Consider the following 26,040-nt stretch of genomic DNA (forward strand, 5'->3'; position numbering starts at 1 on the left):
CATGGAGGGTCTGTCTGAATCGGGGCCCTGGCAGGGTTCACAGGGGACACCCAGCTCCTGGGCTCCGTGTCTCCTGTCCCTTCACCTGCAGAGAGCAGGCGTCTGCGTAGAGGACAGGATGTCTCCCTGCTGCCTCCCGACGCAAAACGGCCCTTTAACCCTACACATTCCGGCTAGAATTCTTTTTAGAGAATTCTTTCATCAATAATTTTAAGAAAGAACTTTTATGGATCTACTGATAATATTCAATTTTGGAATCCAATGTGCTGGTTTTTAAAAAAGGAAAATGTTTGAAAGTTCTAGAGATCTGTTTCTTAACGTGAATATACTCAACACTACTTGAATTGTATGCTAAAAATGATAATGATGTAAGTTTTATGTGTTTCTTTCTTACCACAATTTAAAAAAAAAATGAACTGAGATAATGTGCAGAGTACATCATGAGAAACGCTGGACTGGAAGAAGCACAAGCTGGAATCAAGACTGCTGGGAGAAAATCAATAACCTCAGATATGCAGATAACACCACTCTTATGGCAGAAAGTGAAGAGGAACTAAAAAGCCTCTTGATGAAAGTGAAAGAGGAGAGTGAAAAAGTTGGCTTAAAACTCAACATTCAGAAAACGAAGATCATGGCATCCGGTCCCATCACTTCATGGGAAATAGATGGGGAAACAGTGGAAACAGTGTCAGACTTTATTTTTCTGGGCTCCAAAATCACTACAGATGGTGACTGCAGCCATGAAATTAAAAGATGCTTACTCCTTGGAAGGAAAGTTATGACCAACCTAGATAGCATATTCAAAAGCAGAGACATTACTTTGCCAACAAAGGTCCGTCTAGTCAAGGCTGTGGTTTTTCCAGTGGTCATGTATGGATGTGAGAGTTGGACTGTGAAGAAGGCTGAGCACCAAAGAATTGATGCTTTTGAACTGTGGTGTTGGAGAAGACTCTTGAGAGTCCCTTAGACTCCAAGGAGATCCACCCAGTCCATCCTAAAGGAGATCAGTCCTGGGTGTTCATTGCAAGGACTGATGCTGAAGCTGAAACTCTAATACTTTGGCCACCTCATGCGTAGAGTTGACTCATTGGAAAAGACTCTGATGCAGGGAGGGATTGGGGGCAGGAGAAGAAGGGGACGACAGAGGATGAGATGGCTGGATGGCATCACTGACTCGATGGACGTGAGTCTGAGTGAACTCCGGGAGTTGGTGATGGACAGGGAGGCCTGGCGTGCTGCAATTCATGGGGTCACAGAGTCGGACACGACTGTGCGACTGAAGTGAACTGAGATACTGTCCATCTTTTTCTAGCTTTGACACTTTCTTATATACGGAAATTACATATTCCTTGACAAATTTTTCCTTTGGAAATAAAATTTACTTTTTCAAGTTGTTCTGTGGCTATTCTTTTTAAAATATCTTGAGATTTAAATTTGTGTAATTTAAATTTTTTTCTGAAAAATCAAAAGGCTTGCTGAGATGCTGAGACTCACTGGCGTTCCTTCATGGACGCCGGACCCTGACCGGCTGGCACACCTGCTGCTCTGGCCCCCCCATCGCTGCACTTTGTTCCCTTCCCCTAGAGTACACTTGCCAGAGCGTAGTTTATTTTGCTTTTGTTTCAAAGAACCAACTCAAAGATCTACCACTGTTTTTCCTTCTCAGATAAATGATTTTCCTATCTTTATCAGTAGAACTGTGGCAGCTCCCCATTCACAGTTCCCTTTGCCCTTCATAAGTCACCTTTTTGCCCCTTGGGACGAGCCGGTCTGGAATACCAACAGATTTTTAAAATGTCCTATGGACAACAGGAAAGAAAGCAGAGTCCCCTTTACAGAGAGTAAGTGCTCTCTATAGAGAAGCACAGTGCACATTTGTGTATAAATTCTACATACACGTATTCTCTCTACTTCCTTTGTTCAGATGTTGTGATGTGGTCACTTTCACCATGATTAATCATGGACTGATAGTGAGAAGTCACACTACCAAACTGTGTTTCTGACATTTCCTATTATTTCAAGAAGTTTTAGCTTGACACATTTTATGTACATCAATTAAGATTGAAATTTGGGGGCTAATCCCTAAAAGAACATGCAGAAGAGCACGTGTTCCCAAACCAGCAAAGGGGATAAACAGAACTGTGGGAAAGAGAGACTCATCAATCAAAACGGAGAAAGGAAACAAAAAGTGAGACAAACAGCACAAAAGAAGGGAAATGTGTCTGAATACGGTTAATCACAGTGAAATACGGTAATCACAGTGAAGGTAAACAGCCGGGCTCCCGTATTCACACAGCACAGCACTGAATAAAAGCCCAGGTTCAGCAACGCTGCCCGTAAGACAGACACTCCAAATGAAGCTTGAGAGTAAAGTATGAAACAGAATATGTCAAACAAGTAGGCCTGAAAATAAAAAGAATTAGTAAAGGCCCCGTTATAATGATAAAACCCTAAATGCACCCAATAACATAGCCTCAAAAGGCATAAGGCAAAAATACACAAAACCACATACAAAACACAAGACGTCTCATTCATGGTCAGAGTGTTCAACAGTAACTGACAGGTCAAAACGACACAAAACCAAAAACAAAAAAACAAAGAAAAATACCTCAGTGAGGACTTAATGATGTAAAAAACACAACTGCATACGAGGAACATTTATAAAAACTGACCATCTATTGGGCCATAAAGTTAGTGTCAATAAATTTCAAAGGACTGGTTATATACAAACAACTGCCTTTGAACATTGAAATTAAGTTAAAATAACAAAAAGAAATATTAGAAAAAAATGTCATCCATTGGCAAATAAACAACACACTTTAACTCATGTAAATGCTATATTAGCCTATGATTTTATCATCACTTTAATCATAGTTTATTCAGAATCATATGGTATATGGTATAGAACAATATGATGAGTAGCTTTTACCAAAATAAAGTGATCTTCTATCAGTTTTGCCTTAGGTATGCAATTCTATTTTTATATTAATAGTTACTTTGCATTTTTTATCATTTTCTTGAAACTGCTTTATTTTTACTCTTTCTGGGTCATAATTTTTCATTCAGTGTACAGAAGAGAAAACTGGGCTCCTGTGATCAGTATTTGGTCAGATTTTTTTTTTTTAACACAACCTAAAGAATAATTTGCTTTTAAAAGGAGAAGATATATTATTTTCTAATTTTTATGCTGTTAGCTCCATCTTTACTAGTTCCTTTATTTTCTTTTACAATAGGGACGATATTTTGTTTTTGTCTTTTGTAGTGATTCAGAAAGATATAAACCTTTTCAATTTTATCAGAAACTACCTTTAAAATTTGGAGAAGAGAATGGCTACGCACTCCAGTGTTCTTGCCTGGAGAATCCCATGGACAGAGGAGCCTGGCGGGCTGCAGTCCATGGGGTCACAAAGAATCAGACACGACTGAGTGGCTAACATACACACACACACCTTTAAAACTATTTTTAAGTTTTTAAAACATAACTGATGACCTTCCTCTAATTATTAACGTCAAGAGCATCTTTCACCTCCTTCCACCACAGGAGGCATTTAAAGCGCTCTCCCTCCTCTGTCCAAGCCCTCCTTCCCTGCTCCCCCAGCTACTGCTCACACTGCACTAATCACAGGATAGGCTGCGGCTGCATTCGTTAAAAACTTATATGTTATTCAGTAATTTTCTTTGGAACTTTTATCATATTTATAGCTAACTATCAAACACATTTTGACGAGGCTGGCCAGGGCCTCTAAACCAGAGTCCTCATTCTTAAGCTGCCAAGTTGTGCTTCTCAGCTGAGGCCCCGGTCGGTTTTCCAGGCGGGGTGGGCCCTTGTCAGCAAGCGCCCACACGTGCATGAGGAGCTCTGCACTGCTGGCCCGTCCCCTGGCCCATGGTTCTAACAAGCGAAGCCAACAGCGGGGGACCGGGCGTTCAGGGCCCAGCAGTGCTTCACCATGTGAACTTCCTCCCGCCACCCCTGCTCCACCCTCGGGAGGACGGCCTCGCGGGTTGGCCTCCATCCAGGTGCTGCCCCCAAACCATGCCCAGTGAGCACCTCTCCTGGGCCCGTGGCTGCCTTGCCTGCTGCAGGAGGCATGGCCCCGGGGTGTCACCAGGCTCCCGATATCCCAGCTGTAAGGCCCGTGCAAGCTGTGCTCCCTAAACACACATAACAGACAAGTGTGACCGGGAGTGGAACACGGCGCCCCGACCCTGCCAACAGACGCCCAGCAATCCACAGGTCAGCCTGGCAGCGTGCCTCCACGCTGGGGGCACACAGTGGGGCCGGGCTCAGCCTTCTCTCTACCTGCCCCCAGCTGTTCCACAGTTCTGTTTCCAAGGGCAACAGTGCCCCAGTTGTCGAGCGTCATTCTCGACAGCAATTCTCAGCTCCTTCCTACCTGCCAAAGTGGGCATTTTAACAGAGACGCGTGTTTACCGGGGGCCAGATCAGGGGCCGCAGGAGCAACACCATCTTCACCCCGAAGCCACACAGGGACTCAGACACAGAAGGGACAGCCCCATGTCCAGGATGCCATGCTGAGGCCCGAGACCCACATACCTCTTCGTCACCAGGCTCCATGGGCTGGCACAGCCAGGGCGTGTCTGCCAGCTTCCTGAGCTGTTGGTCCATCTCGGCGAGGGCAGCCGTGAGCCGCTCCTTCTGAGGGGGATCCAACTGCTGCTCCAGGGACAGAGAGATGGAGGGAGGAGACACAGCGGTTACCAGAAGGGCGGGGCCACAGGGCCCACACAGACAGGGAGCCTGGCCCAGGCCCGGGCCACTCTCAGAGAGTTCTTCTAAAAGCTTGCCAGGAAACGGAGCCACAGAGCACCCCTCAAGGGCCAAACTCGGAACCTCCGCTTTTAAGTAGCACCAAGCGAGAGAATTAAAACTCTCCTTTCATAAGTAATGGGGCAAACCAAGCTCGCCTGAAAATCGCATCGGCAGGGCTTACAGGTCACCTGCCTCAGTGTCCTCGGGACCCTCTCTCTGAAGGGGGACCAGCCCGCCTGCACCGGAGCACAGAAAGCGTGTGAGGCGTAGAGGCAGCTACAGGAACGTCAGGACAGCGTGCAAGCTTGGAATGAGAGTAGAGACTACGGACCGGACTCCTGGGGCGATTCTGCAATGACTTCACCTCCCTGACCTTCCATACCTTCGTTTCTTACAAGAAGGCTGGACGGGCACTCTTGAGGTCTGCCCTGTTCTGGCTTCTGCAATTTGACAGAAATCCAGCTGGGTGCCTCCCCGGGCCTGAGTGAGGAGGGGCGGCCAGGTCTGCATGCTGGGGACAAGGCCAGAGGCAGCCGCATACCCGTGGGGCCTGAGGACAGAGGGCTGTGCACTACACAGTGGGGTCCTGACACCCTGGAGGGGGTGTGGCAAGACGGGCCAGAGGGTCTGAGCATCACTGCAGGGTCAGGGCAGGGTCCTCTGAGGAACCCCCACAGTCAGGAGCCCCGCACAGAGCCGCGCTGCCTGTGTGCATGCCGCGGGTTGGCCCCCAGCTTACCAGGGCCAGCCTGCCCGCGAGCAGCAGCTCCGTCTCGCTGCGCAGGGCTCGGACGTTATTCACCATCTCCAGGACGAGGCTGCAGCTCAGCCCCTGAGAGGAACCAGAACAGAACCATGGAGACGGCCCAAGGGCTGGCGGGTGCCGGGGGCAGGGGCGGGAGGGCGCAGGCACCTCTGCGGCTCTGGGCTTGCCGTACACTCGGTCCATGGACTTGGAGCTGGCATTGACGGCGTGGGCGAGCTCCTGCTCCACGTCCTGGTGGGACTGTGCTAGCTCCCGGATGCTGGAGAGACAGACACAGCGGCAGGCCCGTCACCTCCTGACCGATGGCGGGGGAGGCCTTAACAGGGAGATCTGAAGACAAACTTCCGAGCTTTTCCGGAGATTCACCCAAGGAGGTGAGTGCCCCAAAAGGGGATGGAGGCCTTGTGAAACCTCCAGAGTAGGAAAGAGAGGAGAAAGCCAGGAAGGGACCAGAGAGGCCCGTGGTGGGGAGCGCCAGGCCTGCACGCGGCCTCAGGAAGGGGGCGGGGAGGTGAACAGGGTCCAAAGACAGAGCCGAGGCGGCCGGGGGGTCCGGGGATGTGGCAGCTGTGGGCACAGGCCACCAGGCTACTGAGACCGTGCCAAGGGGCGGGGGCTGGGCACGGCAGGGGCCGGGCAGCGGGCAGAGCAGTGACTGCCATGCGGGAAGGTCCACAGTGGCTCTGGGGGCTGAGAGGAGAGGAAGCACCTTTGGCTGCCTTTTTTTTTTTTTTTTTAATTTACATGGTTTGCTTCCTAACCGCACACCTGCTCTTCGGCGTGAAGTGAAGGAGGCAGTAAGTGCACTGTTCTTAGGAATCCAGGACGGCTTTACAGTCCAGGTAGCTGGCCCTGAAAATGCCTGTGGGCTTGAGGCTTCCATGTCCTTAAGCCCCAAGTAACGTCTACAAGACCATCAGTGACAACCGCAAAGTGCAAGTGAGCAGAACCTGGCTGGCCAGGCTCCGTGACGGAGGAGACAGCACGGAATATACGGGAGGAGTGTCTCGATGCCCGCGGCCCCACGTGGACCTGGGGCCTCGCTGGGGGAGCTGACCGCGGAAGGAGGGGGCACCCACCTGTGGATGAGGGCGCCTGCCGCCTGCCCAAACTGGTCCATCTGGGTGGCCTCCTCCTCGGACAGGATCTCCGGGTGCAGGGAGAAGGACGGGGCCCGGGGCAGCTCGCACTTCTGCTTGTCCTCCCAGGACTTGAGGGTGTTCTCGAAGGCCTAGGACACAGGACCAGGGTTACACACCCTGCCTCGAGCGCACGTCCAACAGCCAACGCTGCTGGACACTCGTGGAAATCCCGGACGGGGACGCAGACGCCTGTTTGCTCTGGGGGAGAGGGCACGGTCCTAGGAACCCCAGCCCCACTCACTTAATCTGGGGGAGAACTATGTCAATTCCTGCAACCGAGCGCTCAGGCGCCAGGTCCCCCAGGATGGGGGCCGTCTTACCCGGTCCCTGGTGAGGGTCTGCGCACGGTTCTTGTGGACGATGCGGATGTACCCTGGGGGCTGGACCCAGGCCTCGCCGTCCACCTGCACAGGCACGCCCTCGTCGCCCAGGATGGAGATCTTCACCGTGCGACACTGCGAACACCACCACCCGCTGGAGCACCTCGCTGACCTCCGGGGCTTCCGGGCTCAGGGCACCCCCGCCTGGGCTCAGCTCTTGGAGCTCCAGCCCCACCCCGCCCCACCGCCCCACACCCGGGGCACCCTGCATCCCTGACCGCTGCCCTGTGGGGAACTCAGTGCTCAGATGCCAGCACCAGGCCTTGGGCGGGATCTCGTGACCACCAAAAGCTGTTGGGTCCCTGGGCACACGGGGACACACCCAAGACAGGGCCAACTCCCACCAAGGGCTCCTCTTCTCAACAGAGTGTGTTGCAAAAAGATTAAAACCGTGACATCCACACAGCCCGCAGTGAGGACAGAAGGGACTAGGGCTCAGGGCAGCATGAGCACCCATCTCTGTGCATGGCCCTCCCCACCACTCAGACAGACAGACCCTTCCCAGCCCATCACCAGAACCTCCCAAGGGGGACCCACCCCGTCTCTCCCGAGCCGGGCCTCAGAGCAGCCTGTGAGGACACACGCTAGGCCTCGCTCCTGGACTCAAGCTGTGGCTCCTGAGAGCCGCAGGGCCGGGCTGCAGGCAGCCAGGCCCACCTCGGCTCACCCCACCACAGCAGGAGGAGCCCCCCCAGAGGGCCAGGGGGGCGTTCCGGGGAGCAAGCCAGCCCTGGTTTGAAGAACATTTTTCAGAGGTCAAACACGGCAGACAAGGATGGGCTCTGGACCGGGAGGCGGCCAGGTGGCCCACTGTCCGGGGCTCTGCACCCAGATGCCCACCTGTCTCGGGAGCATGGGTCTGGGCCAGGCCTGCCTCTCCCCACCAGCACCCAGGCCCCTACCGCCTCCAGGACTGCAGCCAGTACCTGGGCGATCCGATGATGCTGCAGCTTTATGACCCGGGAGACAGCCATCTGCATGCTACCAAACACTGCGACCACCTCCAAGATCTTGTCGTCAAACGATGGGGCTGTGAAGGTCTGCAAGGGCTGGCGTCAGAGCTGACCTCTGCTCCTGGCCTGAAGACCCCCCTGCCCCCATCCCACACACATACACACACACACACACACAGCCGCCTTTCTCTGGGGACTGCTGCACTAAAAGCCAGACAGGCCCACGACAGGGAGAAGCTGCGGGGACGCTGAGGAAGGGTCTCCACTCCAGACCTGGAAAGGCAGCGGCCCGGATCGAGTGCTAAAAGCCAGCCAGACTCACAACAGGGAGCCGCTGTGGGGACACTGCGGAGGGGCTTCCACTCCAGACCCGGAAGGCAGCAGCCTGGATCACATGGCAGGCCTGCCTGCCCCTCACACACGCGGGGCCTCGGGCACGTGTGTGTGCCCGGGGCTGACACGGGTCCGTCCCTCCAGGGTCTGCGAGGGCTGTGACCTCGAGCAGCGCGCTGACAAGCGGGACCAGCACGGGCCATGAGGGCAGTCTACGTTAGCCGTCCCAGCAGCTGCTCTGCACTAAGGGAGGGCCCCAGTCAATACCCGTCTGTGCCCCCGCAGCGTAAATTCCAAACTCCTCCCTGGCTCCTCAGACCTCTCTACGCTCCACCCAGGGTGCACGCCATTGGAGAACGTGCCCCCTCCCTGACACCAACCTGACCTGTCCAACCCCAAGACACCTTCAGGCCTCTGTGCAGATGTCCCCTCCCCCTGGACACCTTCCCAGATGACCCCCAGGGCAGGTCTGACCCAGACTCCAGGTCACACCTGTGACCACACCTGCCCTACTGGAGCAGGGGGGCTGTCTCACTCTCCACTGCACCCCCGCGGCCAGCACGAGGGCGCTGCCCCGTCCAGCCCCCAGCCTGCCCACAGAGCACCCCCAGAGCGGGAGGCTCTGCCTCAGCTCCCGGAGGGGCCACCTCTCTGGCCACTCAGTCCTCACCCGCCCAACCCCGCGCCACCCAGCACCCCCGTACGTACATCATCCTCCTTGGTGCCCCCCCAGAAGTTGGTCCCTCCGGCATAGCTGGGGATGTTGAGGACTGCGATTCCCTGCAGACTGGGGAGGGGGATGGGGCGCCCATCGCACTGCGCGGGGGGACGCGGGAGAGGAGAGGAGAAGAGAGAGAGGCGGCGTCAGGCGGGGCGTCCTCCTGGGCACCCACTGCGGGCCGCGGGGCCCCGCTGCTCAGGAGCAGGGCTGGGGGTGCCGCCCGCTCACCTCCAGTAGGACCTTCTGCTCCAGGTTCTTGTAGGTTCTGTGCAGCAGCTCTCTGGTGCCCAGGACTCCGTACCACATCATGTTCTTGGTTCGACTCCTGGGGAGAAGAGCACACGGCCGGCCAGCAGTCACCTCCTCACAGCCGATCACACCAGGCACACGTGCCCAGCAGCGACAGTGCGAGAGGAGGAGGGACATGCCTGTGACACATCCGTGTGAGACAAGCGAGAGAGACGTCCACTGACATGAAATTCTACTTTTCGAAACTAATGCTCCCAAGAAGTAAGCCTATCCTGAAAGGTAAGATATCACAGAGCCTCACAAAAAACGTGCAAATTAATTACTTTTTCCAGCTATAAAATTATGTTTGTTGTTCAGTCGCTCAGTCATGTCTGACTCTGTGACCCCACAGACTGCAGCACGCCAGGCTTCCCTGTCCTTCACCATCTCCCGGAGTTTGCACACACTCATGTCCATTGAGTCGGTGATGCCATCAGACCATCTCATCCTCTGTCGTCCCCTTCTCCTCCTGCCTTCAGTCTTTCCCAGCAGCAGGGTCTTTCCCAATGAGTCAAACTTGGGAAGTGCAGGAAAGCACAGAAGTGCACTTGTAATTCCCGTGCGTCAGCGCTGATGAGAAACGCTCCAGCGGGTCTTCTCAGTCCTTCCCAGGAACCTGACTTACAGCTGAAACAGCGGAAACCTGCACTTCACCCCACGTGGAGGGCGCCACCCCGGGTCCCGAACACGCATGACCGCATCGGGGCTCCTCCCACCAGCGGCCGCTGACTCAACGCCTCTGATGGGTCACCTCCTGCCCACACTCCCGGGCTCTGTAACGCGCCCGGCTGTGGCCCTTGGTAAAGCACCCCTTTGCCGACCTTCCCCTACTTCTTCAAGCTAGATTTGTAGAAATGGCATCTTCTCAGTAGGTCATCTCAAAGGTGCAAACTCAGGCAAGGTTATGTCAAGATTCCAAGTTTCTAAAAAAACCATCTTCCACGAGGCCTCGCTCCTTCATCTACTTCGTTCTGCTAGATGACACGCATTCCAACAGTGCCTCTCAGTTGTCTGCACTGACGAGGGCCTGGTCACGCGATGGGGCTCCGTTACGCACTGGTGGTGCGGGCGCCCCGGGGACGCCTGAGCCTTTTTCCGACACTTGAGCCCCAGGGCTCCCAGGGTTTCGAGTTCTCATGACTGGTTCTGTTTTTCCTCTGCATCGATGGCTATTCTCCCCCAAACTCCACATCAGCTCCTCTAATGGTCCCCCACCAGCTGATGGCCACCGTGGGGAAGGAGACACCAGTCGCCCTCCTCCCTCAGTTGGGGGGAGCAAGCACATAGTGATTTAGGGGGAGAGCCTGAGCACCCCTCAGGGCTGCCCCTGCTCGAGAGCCCGAGAGGTGGGTGAGCCCTGACCCCTCCTGCAGGCGACCCGCGACTGCCCGCTGCTGTGGCCACTATACACGGACACGCCTGCTTTCCAGCGAGGCGCTCAGGCTCTGGATCTGGGCTCTGCCTAAGTGCTCCACGCTCCAGAAGAAACCCCACGGCCAGAGGGGGAACCAGAGCCCACGTCAGGACAGGCGTGCTCGGGCCGCACCCACCTGCACTTCTCCGGGTGCTCGTCACGCTTGTTGTTGAAGTCCAGGGAGATCTTCGCATCCAGGCCGATGCCAAAGTAATTGTTCATGACACACTTCTCCGTGTAATACTCTCTGCAAAGGGGGGTTCGGGCCCATTAGAACAGCCCTGCGGACCAGCCTCTGAGGACAAAACTTAGCTTTTGGAAGGGAGGGAACAGTGTGACCAAGACGCAATTCACATACCGTAAAATCTACCCACTTAAGAGGCCCAACCCAATAATGACTTCCATGTACTCAGAGAGTCACTACAATCAACATCAGAACAGCTCGTCCCCCAAAACGAAGCCCGCACCCGTGAGCCAGGGCCCCAGCGGCACTGACGGCGTTCTGCCCTGTGGTGCTGCAGGTCTGGGCGGCTCCCAGGAACAGACTGACACGCGCAGCCCTCTGCATCTGTCCCCGTCACCGAGCGTGCCTACACGCCGCAGACACTGGGCTCGTCCAGTGCAGCACCTCAGCCGGCAACAGCCCGACAGTGAGCCCCAAGGGACACGCTCCATCCGTCCATCTGCTCCCCACTGTCAGACGTCTGGGCCATTCCACTTTTGAGCCCTGACTTGTGAACACACGTACCCACGCTTCGGTGTGGCCGTGTTTCTGTTTTGTTTTTCCTGGGAGTCACCCCAGGAAGAGACCCGCCGGGCCACGTGGAAACTCTGGGTTTGGAGGCCATGCCTGCCTCTCCTGACAGCAGCCGCCCAGACACACGTGTGGGCACCTTTCCATCCCCTGCCACCAGCCCTGGCTGCCCAGAACCTGCTATCAGCTGGCTGAAAGGGAAACCTAGGGCCTTCAAAAGGCCACGTGTCCCACAATGGCTTCTATACACACAAGGACAAGCTGCACGAAAGCCCGAGCTGCCTTTAGACGCTGGGCAGAGGACAGGGCACGCAGCGGGCAGAGTCCAAACCCAGGACAGCATCTCCTGGGGAGAGCGAGGAGGGGCGTCCAGCCTGGGACCTGTGCTTACGGGGGAGCGGCGGACCCACAAGGAAGGCAACGCGATGCGGTCAGGAGGTGGTGCCCACGTGGGGCCGCCCAGGACCCCAGAGAGGACAACCAAGAACACGGCACAGCCCGTCTTGGTCTCTGAACCTGCCGAAGCCTCAGCACGCCAGCACGTTCGGAAGCCAGAGATGCGTGAGCACGGCCACCGCCGTCCCAGAAGTTCCAGCCACCCTCAGCCCTGCAGCCTCACCCTTTCTGGGTTTTCCTTAATGGCCGACAGCAGCTGGAAAAGGTCAACCAGTCAACTGCTCATGAATTTCTCAAGTTATTTCCCAGTCAGACTTCTACGTACCAGCACTGAGCTAACAACAGGCCCGCTTGGTTTACCCCATACTCACAGGTTTTCTGGTTCAGAGTTAAAGGGATCGGCATTAATTAGCAATCGGCTGATGACTGAGCCTCCAGGCAGCGTACCAGACATCCCGGCGCGAACATCTGCTGGGGAGAGAACGGGAGCAGACCGCACTGGCTGGGGGCCCTGGATTCAAGAGGGTGATGATCACATGTTCTTCGGAGAGCATTATCATAATGAGGTGCTTCTAAAACACCGCGTAAAGATGTCCAAACTTCGACAATTAACAGTCTCAGGTCAAAAACCACTCTCCTAAACCCACACTGGCAGAACAAAAACAAACACTGGATGGTAACCTCTGACCCGTTAGAACAGAGTTTATAAAGACAGCTGTCACTAAAGCCAAGCAACTCCACCAAAGTGATCTCCGCTGCAACTAACCTTAGGGTTGGGCCAGTCACTCAACTTTTAAGGCTAAATCCATGAGGAAAAGTTGCACATCAAAGAGCCTCCAGGTGACCGGAGCCCCTGGATACCTGCCCCAATCTTCTCAAGTTTATGTCATGAACAGTAAAGCTCCGTCGGAGCCCTGCTTTTGGACATTCTGCCGGACCATGCTGTCCAGTAACATCTTTGCTGCTTATCAACCAAATCTGTCTCATCCTCTTCTCCCCAGGACTTCTAAAATTTTCTTTCTATGCAGCTGAGTCACCTAAAAACTGCCAAACCACTTACATGAGCAGCGTGTGCTCAGCCTGGCGCAGGAGGCCCAGAAAGCTACCGGAAGCGAGTTATGGGAGTCCTCTCAACGCTTTCAACCCCTAGGATCACTTCTCCGTACTGAGAACACTCTGTTCTCCCTCCCGGAGCAGCAGCAGCAGGAGCTGCCCCAACATGACGACGCGATTCTGGGCTCAATGCAGGCAGGGGCGGCCCGACCCTCCTGGCAGCCAGCTGTGGGTCAAGCTGGGAACAACGGGCTGACCACTGGCTCTCCACCACCTGCTGCCGGCCCTCCCTTTTCATTCAGCCCAGCTCCTATTTATCTCTCAGCACCCAGCTCAGGCATCACCTCAACGACCTCTGTCTGGGACCCCAGACCTGGGAGCCGTCTGCCCGGTGTAACATGCCAGGGCACTGTTCACAGAGCCACAACAGAAGCCTGAGCTCCGCCTGTCCTGCCCACAGACCTGTGAACTGCTGGAGTGCAGGGGCCTGGTCTCGCTGAGCCCTCAGACCCATTCCAGGCAGAGTGACAGCTGCTGGCAGGCTAGCACCTGGCCTGCGCCCCCCCTCCCCCCGCCCCCCAGACACGCAGGCCTCTGTGGGGGGCTGGGGAGCCTGGCCAGCCCGGGGGAACACTCACTCGGGAACAAGATCTTCGTGTTCAGCGCTGGCAGGCCATCTCGGCTTCCTGACTGTGGAGGCAGAGACGCAGAACCGCCTGGTGACAAGCTCCCTTTGCTTATCAGCTTCTCGCAGGGTGACTTGGACACTGTCAGACAGGACAGAAGACAGGCCACTGAGCTTCCAGCAGGCTTTGTCAGGGAGGGGGCCCGCAGACAGGCCAAGGCAGTGAGCAGTGGCCACATGCAGCGGTCAGCCAAGGGGAGAGGCCGCAGGGCTCGGACGCCTCCCAGACATGGGCCCCAGTGGGGGCAGAGGGGCCGGCCCCAACCACGGTCAGGCCGGGTCTGGGCCCGGGCAGAGGGCAGTTCCGCACGGGAATGGCGGTGAGGAAACTCTGGGGCAGGCTCTCCCGGCGGCTCATAAGGCTGTGCACTGGGGAGCCACTGAGGCGGGGCTGTTCCACGGCGGCTAAGGGTCCCCAGAGGGCAGTCTGTGTGGCCAGCTGCGCCTAGAGGCCCCAAGCCCTCGGTTAGGACCCGCTTGGCCAGGCGTGCAGGGAGGTTCGGAGGGAAGCACGGGCCCCAGCAGCAAGGCCCCTCCCGACCCAGGGTCCTGCTGGGCCTGCAGCAGGTAAACCACACACATCAGGTGGTTCACCAAACAGGTGGCGAGTTCGAGACTCTTCACACATTCACATGGCCATAGCAACCACGAGAGAGTCCCTCACGCTTCCAAGCATCCCAAAATAAGAGGGCCCTGTACCTCTGCGGAGGCTCCGGCCCTTGGAGGCGCTGTGGCCCTCGCCATGGCCTGCTCTGTCATCCGACTTCAGGTCCTTCTTCTCCGACTCGGAGAGGCTGAGGATGAAGCCCTCCTGCTCCTGGGTTTGGGCGTTCTGCTCGTCCACAGCTGCGCAAGGCAAGGTGTCAGCTGAGCATGTGGAGGCTGACCCGCAACTGCCGCCAGGCAGCACATGGACCGGCCTCGCCACCCTCACCCTCGTCTCGGCCGAAGGCTCAGGCCCGAAGCTCCGACCCAACCCTCTGTCTCCCCGGCCCTGGCACATGGGGGCACCCGGGCACTCGTGCCAACAGGCTGGGGAGGCGGGCCAAGGCTGAAAGAGACGGGAGCGGGGGAGAGTGACACGTGAAGGTCTGCACAGCCTGGAGGGGCTGGGAGGAGGGAGCCGTGCCCACACCGGAGCAGGGAGCGAGGTCATGACCTCACTAGTCTCACCGCAAGGAGCAGGTTGATCTGCTCAGTGAGATGGGTCTAACGAGACCGGAAAAGGTGCGAGATATGTTTCCAAGGGTGATGAGAGACAGACAAGAGGACAGAGAAAAACTCGCTGGGAGGGACCTCAGGGTCGGGGTGAGGTTTACAGGTCAAGGTGGTTTTACAGCCTTCTCTTTGAAGCTTAGCAAACAGAGTCAGAGAAAAGGAGTGAGGCACCGTGTGAGCCTCTGATCCTGGGCAGGTGTGTCTCTCCCGGCAGCAGCCGGTCGCAGGCAGTCAGCAGCGCAGCCTGGACACCAGGGCCTACCACCCGTCCAGGCCCCAGGCCCCTCATCCCTGAGGCCCACACCTGCCTCAGAAACCAAGACACACGTGCGCCCCTGCCTTTCTGACCACCGCCCCGGCTCACCCGGCCTCCAACCCCGTCCCAGCCTCTCCTTCCATCCCATGGCCTCATCCGCCACCTCTGGCCTGGGCCCCTTCCCTCCTGGACACAGACCCCCAGCCCTGGGGACACCCCCCTCTCACTGGACAAAGCCGAGATCTGGAGAGCGACCACAGGTGAGGCCCTCACAGGGAGTGGAGCCCTGACACCAGGCAGTGCGGAGGGCCTTCCACCAGCCGGGGGTGCCCCCAAGGCGCCGGCATTCACTCAGGGTCTCTCCATCGGGCACAGGCCCCAAGGAAGGGGTGCTGGCCCACGTCAGGTGGTCCAGAGTGGCTCTGGCCTGCGTGGCGGGCCCCCGTCTCTCACCAAGAGTGCCCACCCCCGCCCCCCAGGCCGGGGCCTGCGCCCGGCTACCTTTCTCTGTGTGCTCTATGATCTGGCGGATGGCCTTCTTCAGGCTGTTGGCCCTCAGCATGAGCTGCTCGCGAGGCCGGAATATCTGGGGCCGGGTGGGGCAGGCTGAGCCCACAGCGTGGGCCCCCGTGGAGCCGGAGCCACAGCTGCCGCCCGCCCCGTCCCCATCCTCCGCCTCCTCAGCGATGGTGGGGGGCGGCGTGGGCAGGGAGGACGAGGCCTGCGACTCGTCGTCCAGGGTCTTGAGCAGGGAGTCCAGCTTCTCCTTGAGGACAGAGCACTGGGCGGGGAACGGAGGCAGGAGTGGAGGCGTGCCACCCTGCCCCGATGCCCAACGCCCCCCGCCCCCAGGGGCCTGGGACCTACCTTCTTGGCCATGACTTCCGACTCTTCCGAGCTCTCAGTGGTCTTCTCATAAGCCTTCCCCACCCGTGCCACAAAGTCCTTCACAGTCTCACAGAGCACTCTGCGGGAGGAGACAGAGGCTTCAGAGGGTCCGTTCCGCTGGGACCCCCGGCGCCCCAGGCCACCAGGCACTCACTTGGCCGACGAGATCACCACGGAGTGCTGGTCGGAGGTCAGGATCTTGGAGAGGTGGGCTGCAACCGAGTCTTCGTAGAAGAGGATCTGCTGCACCTGCAGTTGGCCCAGGGGGCAGGCGGGCGGCCGTCACTCTCAGGCCATGAGCGCTGTCCCTGCCCGCGGCCCGGCCCGCCTCCCCTCACACACAGCTGACAGATCTCACAGCTGCGTCCAGCCGTGGACCAAGGATCCTAACAGACTGCTCCGGGCTGCGCTCCTGCACCCGGCTCCTCCCGAGCGGCACGGGGCTGTAGCCAAGGCTCACCACGTTTCTGTCAAGTGGGACCCTGGCCCAGGCCCCCGTCATCCCTCAATGTCCATCACCCTCCTCACCGCCCACACCTGCCTGCAGAAGCGGGGGCTCTCCCCCTGTGTGTCAAGCCCTTTACTATCAGCCGGAGGGTCAATCTTTAGGCTTTGCCCACGTACGCGCCTGCTCTTAACTGTACGTTCTCTGCTCACAGGATAGGTCCCAGCAGCCCAAGCAGGTGTGGCCGGGAGACCAGGGTTGGCTTCCCCTGACCCTCAGGGCGGGCAGATGGCCCCTGGCACAGCCCCTCTGCCTGCTCGGCCAGGGGCTCGCCTGGAGGCCTGAGCACAGCTGTGCACCTGAGCTGCCCAGTCTCAGCAGAGTCTGGGCCCTGAGGGAAACTCTAACTCCTGAAACCCACCACAAAGTGAAAGAAGAGCTCAGCATCGAACTAGCACAGACCGACTGGGAGGGCGGGACACGGAGGAGGGGCCCAAGCGGGAGCCTGGGTGGGCGGAGTGTGGGCGGCAGGGCGCAGCCTTGAACTGAGAGGGCAGGAAGCCCTAGGAGACCATCATCGTCACCAAGGACCCCAAACCTGGGGAAGACCCCAGAAGCCCCAGATGACTCCGAGTCCTATGGGGCAGCGTCCATGGGACCCGGCCTCACCTCAGAGGGCCCTGAGCCGGCAAGGGGCTAACCTAGAGCAAGGCATTTCTGGCGGGGGCCGGGGGGGCAGGGGAGGCAAAGCAGGGAGGGGCCAGGGCGAGCGCATGGCGATACCTCGGAGCCCTCGCTCAGGTCTTCAGTGACGGTGGAGGAGGAGACGGGCCGGGGTAGTTTGGTCTCGTAGGCCATGACGCTCCACCTGCACACACACAGGGGCTTAGCCAGTTGGCTCCGGCCCCAGGCGGGCCCCAGGCCTCCCCACCTCCCCATCTCACGGCCAGCAGTGGGGACGAGATCCTCTGACAACTTTAACTGTGTCTGTCAGCCTGTATTAAGCCCCCCCGGGCCCTGAGCCGGCTCCTCACTTAGCTGAGAACAAATGTCACAACCCGCTGGGCGGGTGTCCCCTCTGCACAGCTGAGCCACTCGGCTGGCAGCCGGCTCGGCGCTCCGGGCGTTTCATCCTCCGGAGGCGAGGGGGCAGGAACAGCAGAGGCGGCCAAGCGCGTTCAAGACCACGCCTGCTCACGGCAGTGCGGGACCCTCTGAGCGAACGGGGCATCTCCGCAAGTCCCACGGGCTGTGGTCTGGGGGTTCACACAGGAGCTCAGAGCAGCTTGCTCGGGAAGGATGCTCAAGTATTTCTAAACACGTGGAGGGCAGTAACCCCAAACTCTGATGCTTCTGGGAACACGGGACTGCTCGACTCTGCGACCAGGAGAATGGGTAACAGACGAGGCTGCGGTGGCCGCAGGGGACAGGGCCGCCTCCCGCTCTGAGGGGCACAGGACCCAGGCCTGGCTGGTGAGACCTGGCCACCCGAGGGCACAGACCCCACCCCTTCTGCTCGTCAGCGCTTCCCTAGTCTGATCACCGGATAAAACCCATCGGAAGAAAGAAGTCCTGCTCAGAGAGGTGAAATTTTTTTTTTAACAAGTAACTGCAGAAGGCCTGCGGTTTCCCAGGGCCCCGGCTGAGCACAGCGGGCTGAGGGGCCACGCGGCACACTCACCTGTCCAGCATCTTGGTGCTGGCTCTCTCCAGCTTCTCCAGGATCTGCGGGAGCTGGGTGTCATCGTCGCAGGCCGAGCCCCAGCCCAGCACGCGAGCCAGGTCATTCCCCGTGCCGAGCGGCAGCACCCCGAGCTGGCACTGAGACAGGGTGGGGGGCGCGGCGTCAGCAGGCTGCGTCCAGCAAGCGTGTGAGGGCTGAGCTCAGACGGCGGCAGCCAGGGGTCTCCCCAGCCTGACGGACGCTCCTCCCCCCACCCGCCGACACATCTGACCGTCAGCCCTCTGTCACCTCCCACCTTCACAGCGATGACCACAGTCCCGCCCCGAGTGGCGATATCTGAGCCCCCAAGAATCGGGCTGTGACCCCTCGCCTGCTCCCTACCCACGACAGCACGTCCCCAGCGCCAAGCTCACCTCTGCCCCTGATAGCACCTGCCACAGCTGTAAGTCCCGTCCAGACAGGCACCAGGACGTCCACTGTGACCCTCAAACCACCACCCCCTCCATTCAGCCCACACCCCCTCGCCTGCCACTCCCCGGGGACCAACCCCACCCCGCTCAGGCCCTGCCAGCCACCTGGATTTCCCACCCAGAGCCTCCTGCACAATCCCCCCTCACCAGCTCAGGGCTCAGGAAGTTCCCGAGACACAGGCTGCCCAACAGCCTTCAACTGCCGAGCACAACATGTGTGTGGGGAGGGTTGCCAGTCCTCCCTACGCGCAACACAGCCCGAGGTCACCTGCCCCAGCCACGAGGGAGGCCCTATACCCTGCCAGGGACAGCACGCTGGCCAAAGCAGGTGAGGCCAAGGATGCCCAGCCCTGGGCAGACAGGGCCAGAGCCGGCTTCGGGAGCCTCAAAGGAAAGGGCAGGCAGCACAGTGACAGCCCAGCAGAGCCCAGGTACAGGGGTCTGGGAGCAGAGACCACCCCCCTCCCTGTCAAACCAGAGCTCCAAAGAGGGGGCAGCAAGGAGAGAGGAAGTCAGAGACGCAGAGGAGGAAGAAGGCGCCCAGCGGGGGCTGCTGAATCACACGACGAGTCTGGACCTTAACCGAACCCTGGAGCAGAGCAGCCCAAGTGAAGGTCTCAGGGCTGTGGGGGGGGCAGTGGGGCAGACCTGAGAGGCTCAGGTACGGCCTGAGTAGAGCTGCCCGAGGGAAGGCTCCCAAAAGCAGTGGACAGATGGCGCCGGGGGCCAGGACAACACTGCAGCGGCACACACGGCTGTGCTGGATGCTCCGGGGCAACAGGAGAACCAGAGACAACGAGGGAGGGTTCAAGACCCCTGTCGGATCTCCAGCTCGGATGGCAGGCAGGCAGACTCCAAGGAAAGGGTTGAAAGGGGGCAGGCAGGGCTGGGAATGCCAGCTTTGAGGCACCAGAGGCAGCCAAGGAGGTCCGGGGCAGCCGGGGACGTGGCCCTGGGGCTCAGCTAAGAGTCACTGGCTTTTGCGGGTGCTGAGCATGTGGAGAACCAGGTGGGGCCTGGTATCTGGAGCGGGGACTGGACGGGCGGCCAAAAGGCGAGGAGCACCGAGGGGTTCCGGGGTGACCTGACGGTCAAGGGCCACAGAGAAGCCAAAGAAGACGAACGTGCTCCGAACACAGCCGAATGCATGAGAAACTACCTTCCTGACTTGTGATAGTAAAGCTCAGTTACAATTCTGAAAGGGAAGGAACCTTAAAATTGGACCTAAGCGTACTGCTCGAACGTCACCAGCAGGGGGCAGTACTCGCTCTCCTAAGCAGTGGGCCTCCCTCTTGCTGAGCAGACTCGGACACCAGCCCTCCATCCCCTCTCTAACATTCCCGGAAATAAACACGGGCAGCAAAAGCTCCAGCCCACTTACAAAGACCACCAACTCAGCAAAGGACAAGTGACAACCGAGGGAAAACGCGGCCAACCAGGAGTTCACATCCCCAGTAATCCTCAGAAATCAGTTTTTTAAAAGGCAAATAAATACCCCAACAGAAAACTACTGTAGGTTAAAAAAATGAGGTGATTCATTTCAAAACTCATAATTAATTGAGGATATGTTTCCCTTCACCAGTATGAAGAAATAACAGTGAAACATACCGTTTTTTTAGTCTACTAAGTTGGGGCAAGAGCTGTAAGATGTACGGTGCCAGCACGTGGCAAGGTTTACGAGCGACAGGTACCTACACTGGGACAGCCCTGATGCAAAGCAGTCTGGCAGTATCACCGAAATTTCAATTTGGGGGCTCTTCAAAAAAGAACATAATTGGGAAAGGGCACATGTGGTTTTTTACCAGCACAGTCTTTAGGAAGCAACCTAAGTGTCCATAAGCGTGGGAAGATGAACAACTAGCCCCTGGCTGGTGCAGCCGCCCACCTCCGTCGGCCGCGGAAAACCACCACAGACCTGCATTTCCTGGGGACAGAGGTGCTCACAGTGTGGCGATTTAAAATACACAACGCTACTACACTGTACACCGCGTGAGTGCTGTGAGTCCATTTAAAGTCCCTCACGTGCTGTCCTGCGTGCATTCTGGTGGAGAGGCCTGAAGGACAGGGACCAAGACGCTGTGTGAGCGTGCGTGTGCGCGCTCAGGACCAAGACACTGTGTGAGCGTGGGTGTGCGCGCTCAGGACCGAGACGCTGTGTGAGCGTGCGTGTGCGCGCTCAGTCCTGTCCGACCCTCTGTGACTCCACGGACTGCAGCCCACCAGGCTCCTCTGTCCATGGGACTCTCCAGGCAAGAATATTGGAGAGGGCTGCCATTTCTTCCACCAGGGGATCTTTCTGACCCAGGGATAGAACCTGTGTCTCCTGCATTGGCAGGCGGGCTCTTTACCACCTGAGTCACCTGAGAAGCTCTACTGAAGTGCTGCTGCTGCTGCTGCTGCTAAGTCGCTTCAGTCGTGTCCGACTCTGTGCGACCCCACAGACGGCAGCCCACCAGGCTCCCCCGTCCCTGGGACTCTCCAGGCAAGAACACTGGAGTGGGTTGCCATTTCCTTCTCCAATGCATGAAAGTGAAAAGTGAAAGTGAAGTCGCTCAGTCATGTCTGACTCCTAGCGACCCCATGGACTGCAGCCCACCAGGCTCCTCCGTCCATGGGATTTTCCAGGCAAGAGTACTAGAGTGGGGTGCCATTGCCTTCTCCGACTGAAATGCTACCAGTGGTTAATTATTGGGAGGGGGAAGGGGTGAGGGAGCTGGTGTAGAAAATCAATCAACACTTAAAACACAGCCCTAACTCTGACCTGAAGTCCAAGTATTCTTCTGACCCCGGCCGGCTCACCAGCAAGAGGCATTGAGCAGATGCCATCACTACCCAATAAGGAGCCACACCCAGATCTGCCCGCACCTGGGACCCTCCTGCACCAGAGTGTTCTTTGTGTCCGGCCCTGGGTCCCCACAATGCCATCAGGCTTCCCTGCCCTCCCTCCGAGACCACCCCAGGGGGCGGGCAGCATCACCCGAGGTGACCCAGCCTCTGTCACACGGCTTCGCTCTCCCCTGGCCCGGACCCTCCACCCCCAGTACCTGTTTGTGAAGGTTGAGGCTGTCGATTTCGGAGAGGACCCAACCCACACTGCCATCTCCACCACAGACCAGAATCCGGAACGTGTCAAACTTCTGGAACAAACGCAAGCTGCCAAGGAAACAGAATGTCAAGGGCGTGAGATCCGTTCTAAGGGACAGACGACAGCCAGTCGGTCCTGGGCCGGGTGCCCTCCTGTGCTCCTCTCAGCTGACCCTGAAACAGCCTGCGGGGGATCGGAGCCCTGCTGCGCTCACACTGCACCCGCTTGGGGCCACAGGCACCGAGAGCGAAGGCCTCCCAGCCTCGCCCCCGCCCCTGTCAGCCAGCACCCCCGTGTCACTCAGGAGCCCCAGGCTGCAGCACGCTGCCCACGTGTGTGTGACCGTCCCCTGGCCCACCCTGCGCCCCTCTAGCTCCAGCTCTGTCCCCTCCCGGTGCCCCTCTGGGTCCCCCTGCTCCTCGTTGGCAGCACCCCTCCCAGGACCCCATGCCCTTGTGCTCACTCCCCAGCCTCTAGCTGGGCGGTCTCATCCTCATTCCGGCTTCAGGGACCACACAGAGGCTGATGGCCCCAAATGGCCCTAATGCTGACCCCTCGGCTCTCCTGAAAGACCACACTTGTCCACCAGAACTACCACTTGAGCATCACGTGGGCGCCTCCCAACCCACGTCTCCTTCCTCAGAGAAAGGCAGCACCACCACCACCCAGGGCCAGGCCATGCACCACCCCCTCCGCAGCGCAGGCCATCGGCACTTCTCCTGGATGCCCCAGGGGACTCAGAGCTCCTTCAGGACGCCTCTGCTCCTGCTGCCGGTGCCATCTTCCCGAAACAAGACCCCCCGGACCGTAGCCTGCCAGGCTCCTCTGTCCATGAGATTCCCAGGCAAGAATACTGGAGTGGGTAGCCATGTCCTCCTCCAGGGCATCTTCCCGACCCAGGGATCAAACCCAGGTCTCCTGCAATGCAGGTGGACTTTTTACCATCTGAGCCAGCAGGGAAGCCCTTGAAACTAAGCAGTCATTCAAAAGAATGAGGCCAACCTGTAACGCCTGACGTCAGAACACGTACACACTGCTGCCAGCTGACACCGTACAAAACGCTGCACAACAGCAGGGAACAGAGGCCACCCCTGCCTGGGGTGCACACATGCCCTGGAAAGCTGGAAGGACACGTGACTATGAACCATTCTGCCGGTGGGGTTTGGGAAGGGTTAGTTCCCATTTAAAATTTCCTGTATCTTTGAATCTTTTTAAGTAAGCATACATTATCTTCACAGTTTTTAAACTCCAATAAAGAGATATTTTACAGGCTTCCTACCCAAGGTGTGGTCCTCCGTTCATGAGGTCAAAGACCTGGGCGGGGTTCAGCAGCTGCTTGAATCTTCGCAGGAACTTCACCCCCTGGTTGTCCCCACTCTTTGAATTGACGAAGACCAACAACGGACTCGTGCAGGATGGAGGACACGTGGCCTTCCAGAAGCCTGCGTGTGAGGAGGGAAAAGGACAAAGCAGATCTGAGGGCCACAGAAGACACCAAGGCGCTCTCAATCGCCCAAGCAGACACCCCCGTGGGACATAGAACCTGCACGTACACACCCAGGAAACCAGCAAGAGATTAATCCACAGGTTTCCACATCATCCTCCTGCGTACAGGGGAGCCGGCCTCACCTCTACAGGACTCGAAATGCCAGACGTGGCTCTCAACGTGGCAGCCGACTTCCTGAGACACACGCCCCGCGCCCACTAGCAGCTGTTACTACGCACCCTCACGGACCACCCGGTGGGGGGCTGGGAGAGCATGGGACAGGTGTCACCTACTAAACGGAGACCAGCTGACGGGCGGCCCACACCAAGACAGAGGAGGGCCTCACGCTCGGTGCCTACTCAGTAGCCAATGGACCCGCCACGTCTGGGTAAGGAATCTGGGCCGCGAGTCCAAGGTGCCCAGCAGCCTGCCATCAGGACCCTGTTCACCAGCACCTCCCCCTACAGCGGCTGGGTCTGACCTCTGTCCGACCACATTTCAACATCACCAACATAACCAGTTCCAGAGCCGGGAGGAGAGAGCCCGGAGAAGGCAATCCGAGGAAACGGCTGAGACAGGAGAGCACAGTACCCACCATCGGAATCGATGCTGTTGAGCGCGGTGGGCGGGATGACCGACACTTTGCACAGGCCCAGCGGGCACTTGGTCACCAGGGAGTCTTTACACGCCGTGTGAACCTGCAACGGGCACCTGCTCGTCACAGGGGGCGCCGGCCCCCTCCCGCCCCCAGGACCCTCCTGGCCCCGCTGCGGCAGGCGCTCTCACCATGGCCTTGCACCAGAGGCAGCGCCAGTCCTGAAGGCGCAGCACACTGCCGCACGTCTTGTCACACACCGTGCACTTGGCACTCACGGGCAGGTTCCCCTCCAGCCACTGGTGCGGCATGGCGATCTGCGAGCCACACAGAGACACGCGCTGGGGCGGGGGGGCGCCAGGGTGTCCCCGCAACCTCCACGCGAGCCAAGCTTCCTCCTCGGCAACAGTGCTCCGAAACGGCTTCGGCCGAGCCATTCTTCCCCACGAGGAGGTGGGGTGCAGTCTGCAGAGGCTGCCCACACCTCTGCTCCCCCTGCCGGGCACCCACAACTCCCAGGGACTGGACAGGGCTCGGGACGCCCGGATGCCAGGAGGACCAATGCAGAGGGAACCCTGTCCCCCTTCCCCTGGAGCAGGAGAACTGAGCCCAGGCAGGAGCCAGGGGGCCTCTCAGCCCAGCACGAGAGGGGCCACACAGGGTCCCCCAGGCGTACCCCATCCTCGTCCTCGATGATGTCCTTCCCGATGGAGGCCAGCGTGGTCCACTTGCAGTTACTGGTCGCACGCACAGCGCAGCGCTTGTGGGCCTTGAACTTACACACTGGGAGAGGATGAGCATGTCAGTCCGGTGCCGAGGCTGCAGTCCAGGGTGAGCGGCCCTGCTCTCCTGGCCAAGGTGGGTGCAGCGTGGACGCTCAGTTCCCGTCTAAGCGCAGCCACCAGCCTGCGTGCACATCGCTCACGGGGAGACCAGGTGGCCAGCCTGCCCAGGGTCAGCAGGCTCTCTGGTCAGGGCCAGAGAGTGAGCAGCTCGGGCTTCGTGGCCCCCACAGCACGAAGGTTTGCGTGGCCACACTTCATGCACAGAAACTGACGACACTTAAGGGTCACGTGATTTTTCTGTGTCACACCACAGTTGCCTTCTTTCGGTACTTTTCAACCTTTAAAAGTTGTGAAAGCCCTTCTTAAGGTCACCAGCTGTCTGTGATCATGCAGCAGGTGGGCACTGGGCCTTGGGCCACGGCTCTCCTCTCCCTCTCCCACCCGAGCCCTGCACCCCTGCCCTCTGGTTTGGAAGACATGGCCCCAGACAGGGCTGCAGCTGCACTGTGGCCGCGAGACGGTTAAATCTCTTTTCCCTCTGCGTCCTTCACACTTCCTCTTTGTGTCTCGATGCTACCAATTCCCTCTTTTCACCTTGTTCTGTCACTGCAAAAAATCCTTTACCCAGACTCCTGCATGGGCACAGTAAACAAGGGCGGCCTCACACAGGCCCCTTGACGCTGCCCTGACCACAAGTGACTACGCTTGGACCCCGAGGGCGCCTCACATCACATCCCGGGGCCCCTCCCGGCGGCAGACACACCGCCCGTACCTTCACAGGACAGTCCATGGGATGTGACCCCGGACAGGGCCTCGCGGCACACGTTGCAGTAGGTGGGCCTTGCATGCGAGCAGGCGTACCAGTTGTGCGTCCCTGAGAAGTGGTCCATGCTGTACTGGGTGGGCTGCAGTAATGGGGGCCAAAGATGGTGAATGTGAGGCGCCCCTCTGACCTTCCCGAATGTGGTAACTTGGACGAGGTTCAACAAGAAATCAGACGGGGTCACCAGCTGACACCCCACAGGTAGAGCCATGAGCCTTAACCTTCAAGGAGCACCTGAGACAGTGAGCCGCAGACCAGACAGGCCCGCGTGGGCAACGCTGGGACTGTGCACTCGGTGGGGAGGGTGACAGGGGAGGGTGATGGGGGGAGGGTGACAGGGAGAAGGTGACGGGGTCAAAGGTGGAGGGTGACGGGGGTGACGGGTGGAGGGTGACAGGGGGAGGGTGATGGGGGTGACGGGCGGAGGCCAATGGGGGTGGTGGGGAGGGTGACAGGGGGAGGGTGATGGGGGGGTGACGGGGAGGGTGACCAGGGGGTGACAGGCGGAGGGTGACAGGCGGGTGAAGGGAGAGGGTGACGGGCGGAGGGTGACAGGGGGAGGGTGACGGGGGTGACAGGGGCAGGGTGACGGGAGGAGGCCGATGGGGGGTGACAGGGGGAGGGTGATGGGGGTGACAGGGAGGCC

The 26,040-nt window shown here is 58.6% G+C and overlaps 1 protein-coding gene across 13 annotated transcripts in view; it reads right to left on the bottom strand.

Moving 5' to 3' along the window:
• DGKD (diacylglycerol kinase delta) overlaps positions 1–26,040 on the bottom strand; it is a 109,505-nt gene that overhangs the window by 6,141 nt on the left and 77,324 nt on the right. For 9 of the 13 annotated variants that reach the window (XM_086377488.1, XM_086377469.1, XM_086377512.1 and 6 more), the window contains 23 exons: positions 25,344–25,476; positions 24,463–24,569; positions 23,978–24,103; positions 23,787–23,889; positions 22,985–23,147; positions 21,665–21,773; positions 18,148–18,287; positions 17,250–17,334; positions 16,176–16,270; positions 16,001–16,100; positions 15,635–15,914; positions 14,359–14,505; positions 13,613–13,741; positions 12,293–12,392; positions 10,908–11,018; positions 9,298–9,394; positions 9,057–9,164; positions 7,989–8,102; positions 7,003–7,137; positions 6,620–6,771; positions 5,688–5,799; positions 5,514–5,606; positions 4,559–4,678 (listed from right to left, as the gene is read on the bottom strand). In XM_086377488.1, coding sequence (XP_086233614.1) covers positions 4,559–4,678; positions 5,514–5,606; positions 5,688–5,799; positions 6,620–6,771; positions 7,003–7,137; positions 7,989–8,102; positions 9,057–9,164; positions 9,298–9,394; positions 10,908–11,018; positions 12,293–12,392; positions 13,613–13,741; positions 14,359–14,505; positions 15,635–15,914; positions 16,001–16,100; positions 16,176–16,270; positions 17,250–17,334; positions 18,148–18,287; positions 21,665–21,773; positions 22,985–23,147; positions 23,787–23,889; positions 23,978–24,103; positions 24,463–24,569; positions 25,344–25,476 — 2,859 coding nt within the window. Of the gene's footprint in view, positions 1–4,558; positions 4,679–5,513; positions 5,607–5,687; positions 5,800–6,619; positions 6,772–7,002; positions 7,138–7,988; positions 8,103–8,297; positions 8,592–9,056; positions 9,165–9,297; positions 9,395–10,907; positions 11,019–12,292; positions 12,393–13,612; positions 13,742–14,358; positions 14,506–15,634; positions 15,915–16,000; positions 16,101–16,175; positions 16,271–17,249; positions 17,335–18,147; positions 18,288–21,664; positions 21,774–22,984; positions 23,148–23,786; positions 23,890–23,977; positions 24,104–24,462; positions 24,570–25,343; positions 25,477–26,040 lie in introns of those variants that run through there. The other 4 variants (XM_086377495.1, XM_086377478.1, XM_086377560.1 and 1 more) reach the window with 2 other exon arrangements.

The sequence above is a fragment of the Bos grunniens genome, chromosome 3 (assembly GCF_055505025.1).
Source record: "Bos grunniens cultivar Pamir isolate PY7600 chromosome 3, Bosgru_T2T1.0, whole genome shotgun sequence".
Lineage (NCBI taxonomy): Eukaryota > Metazoa > Chordata > Mammalia > Artiodactyla > Bovidae > Bos > Bos grunniens.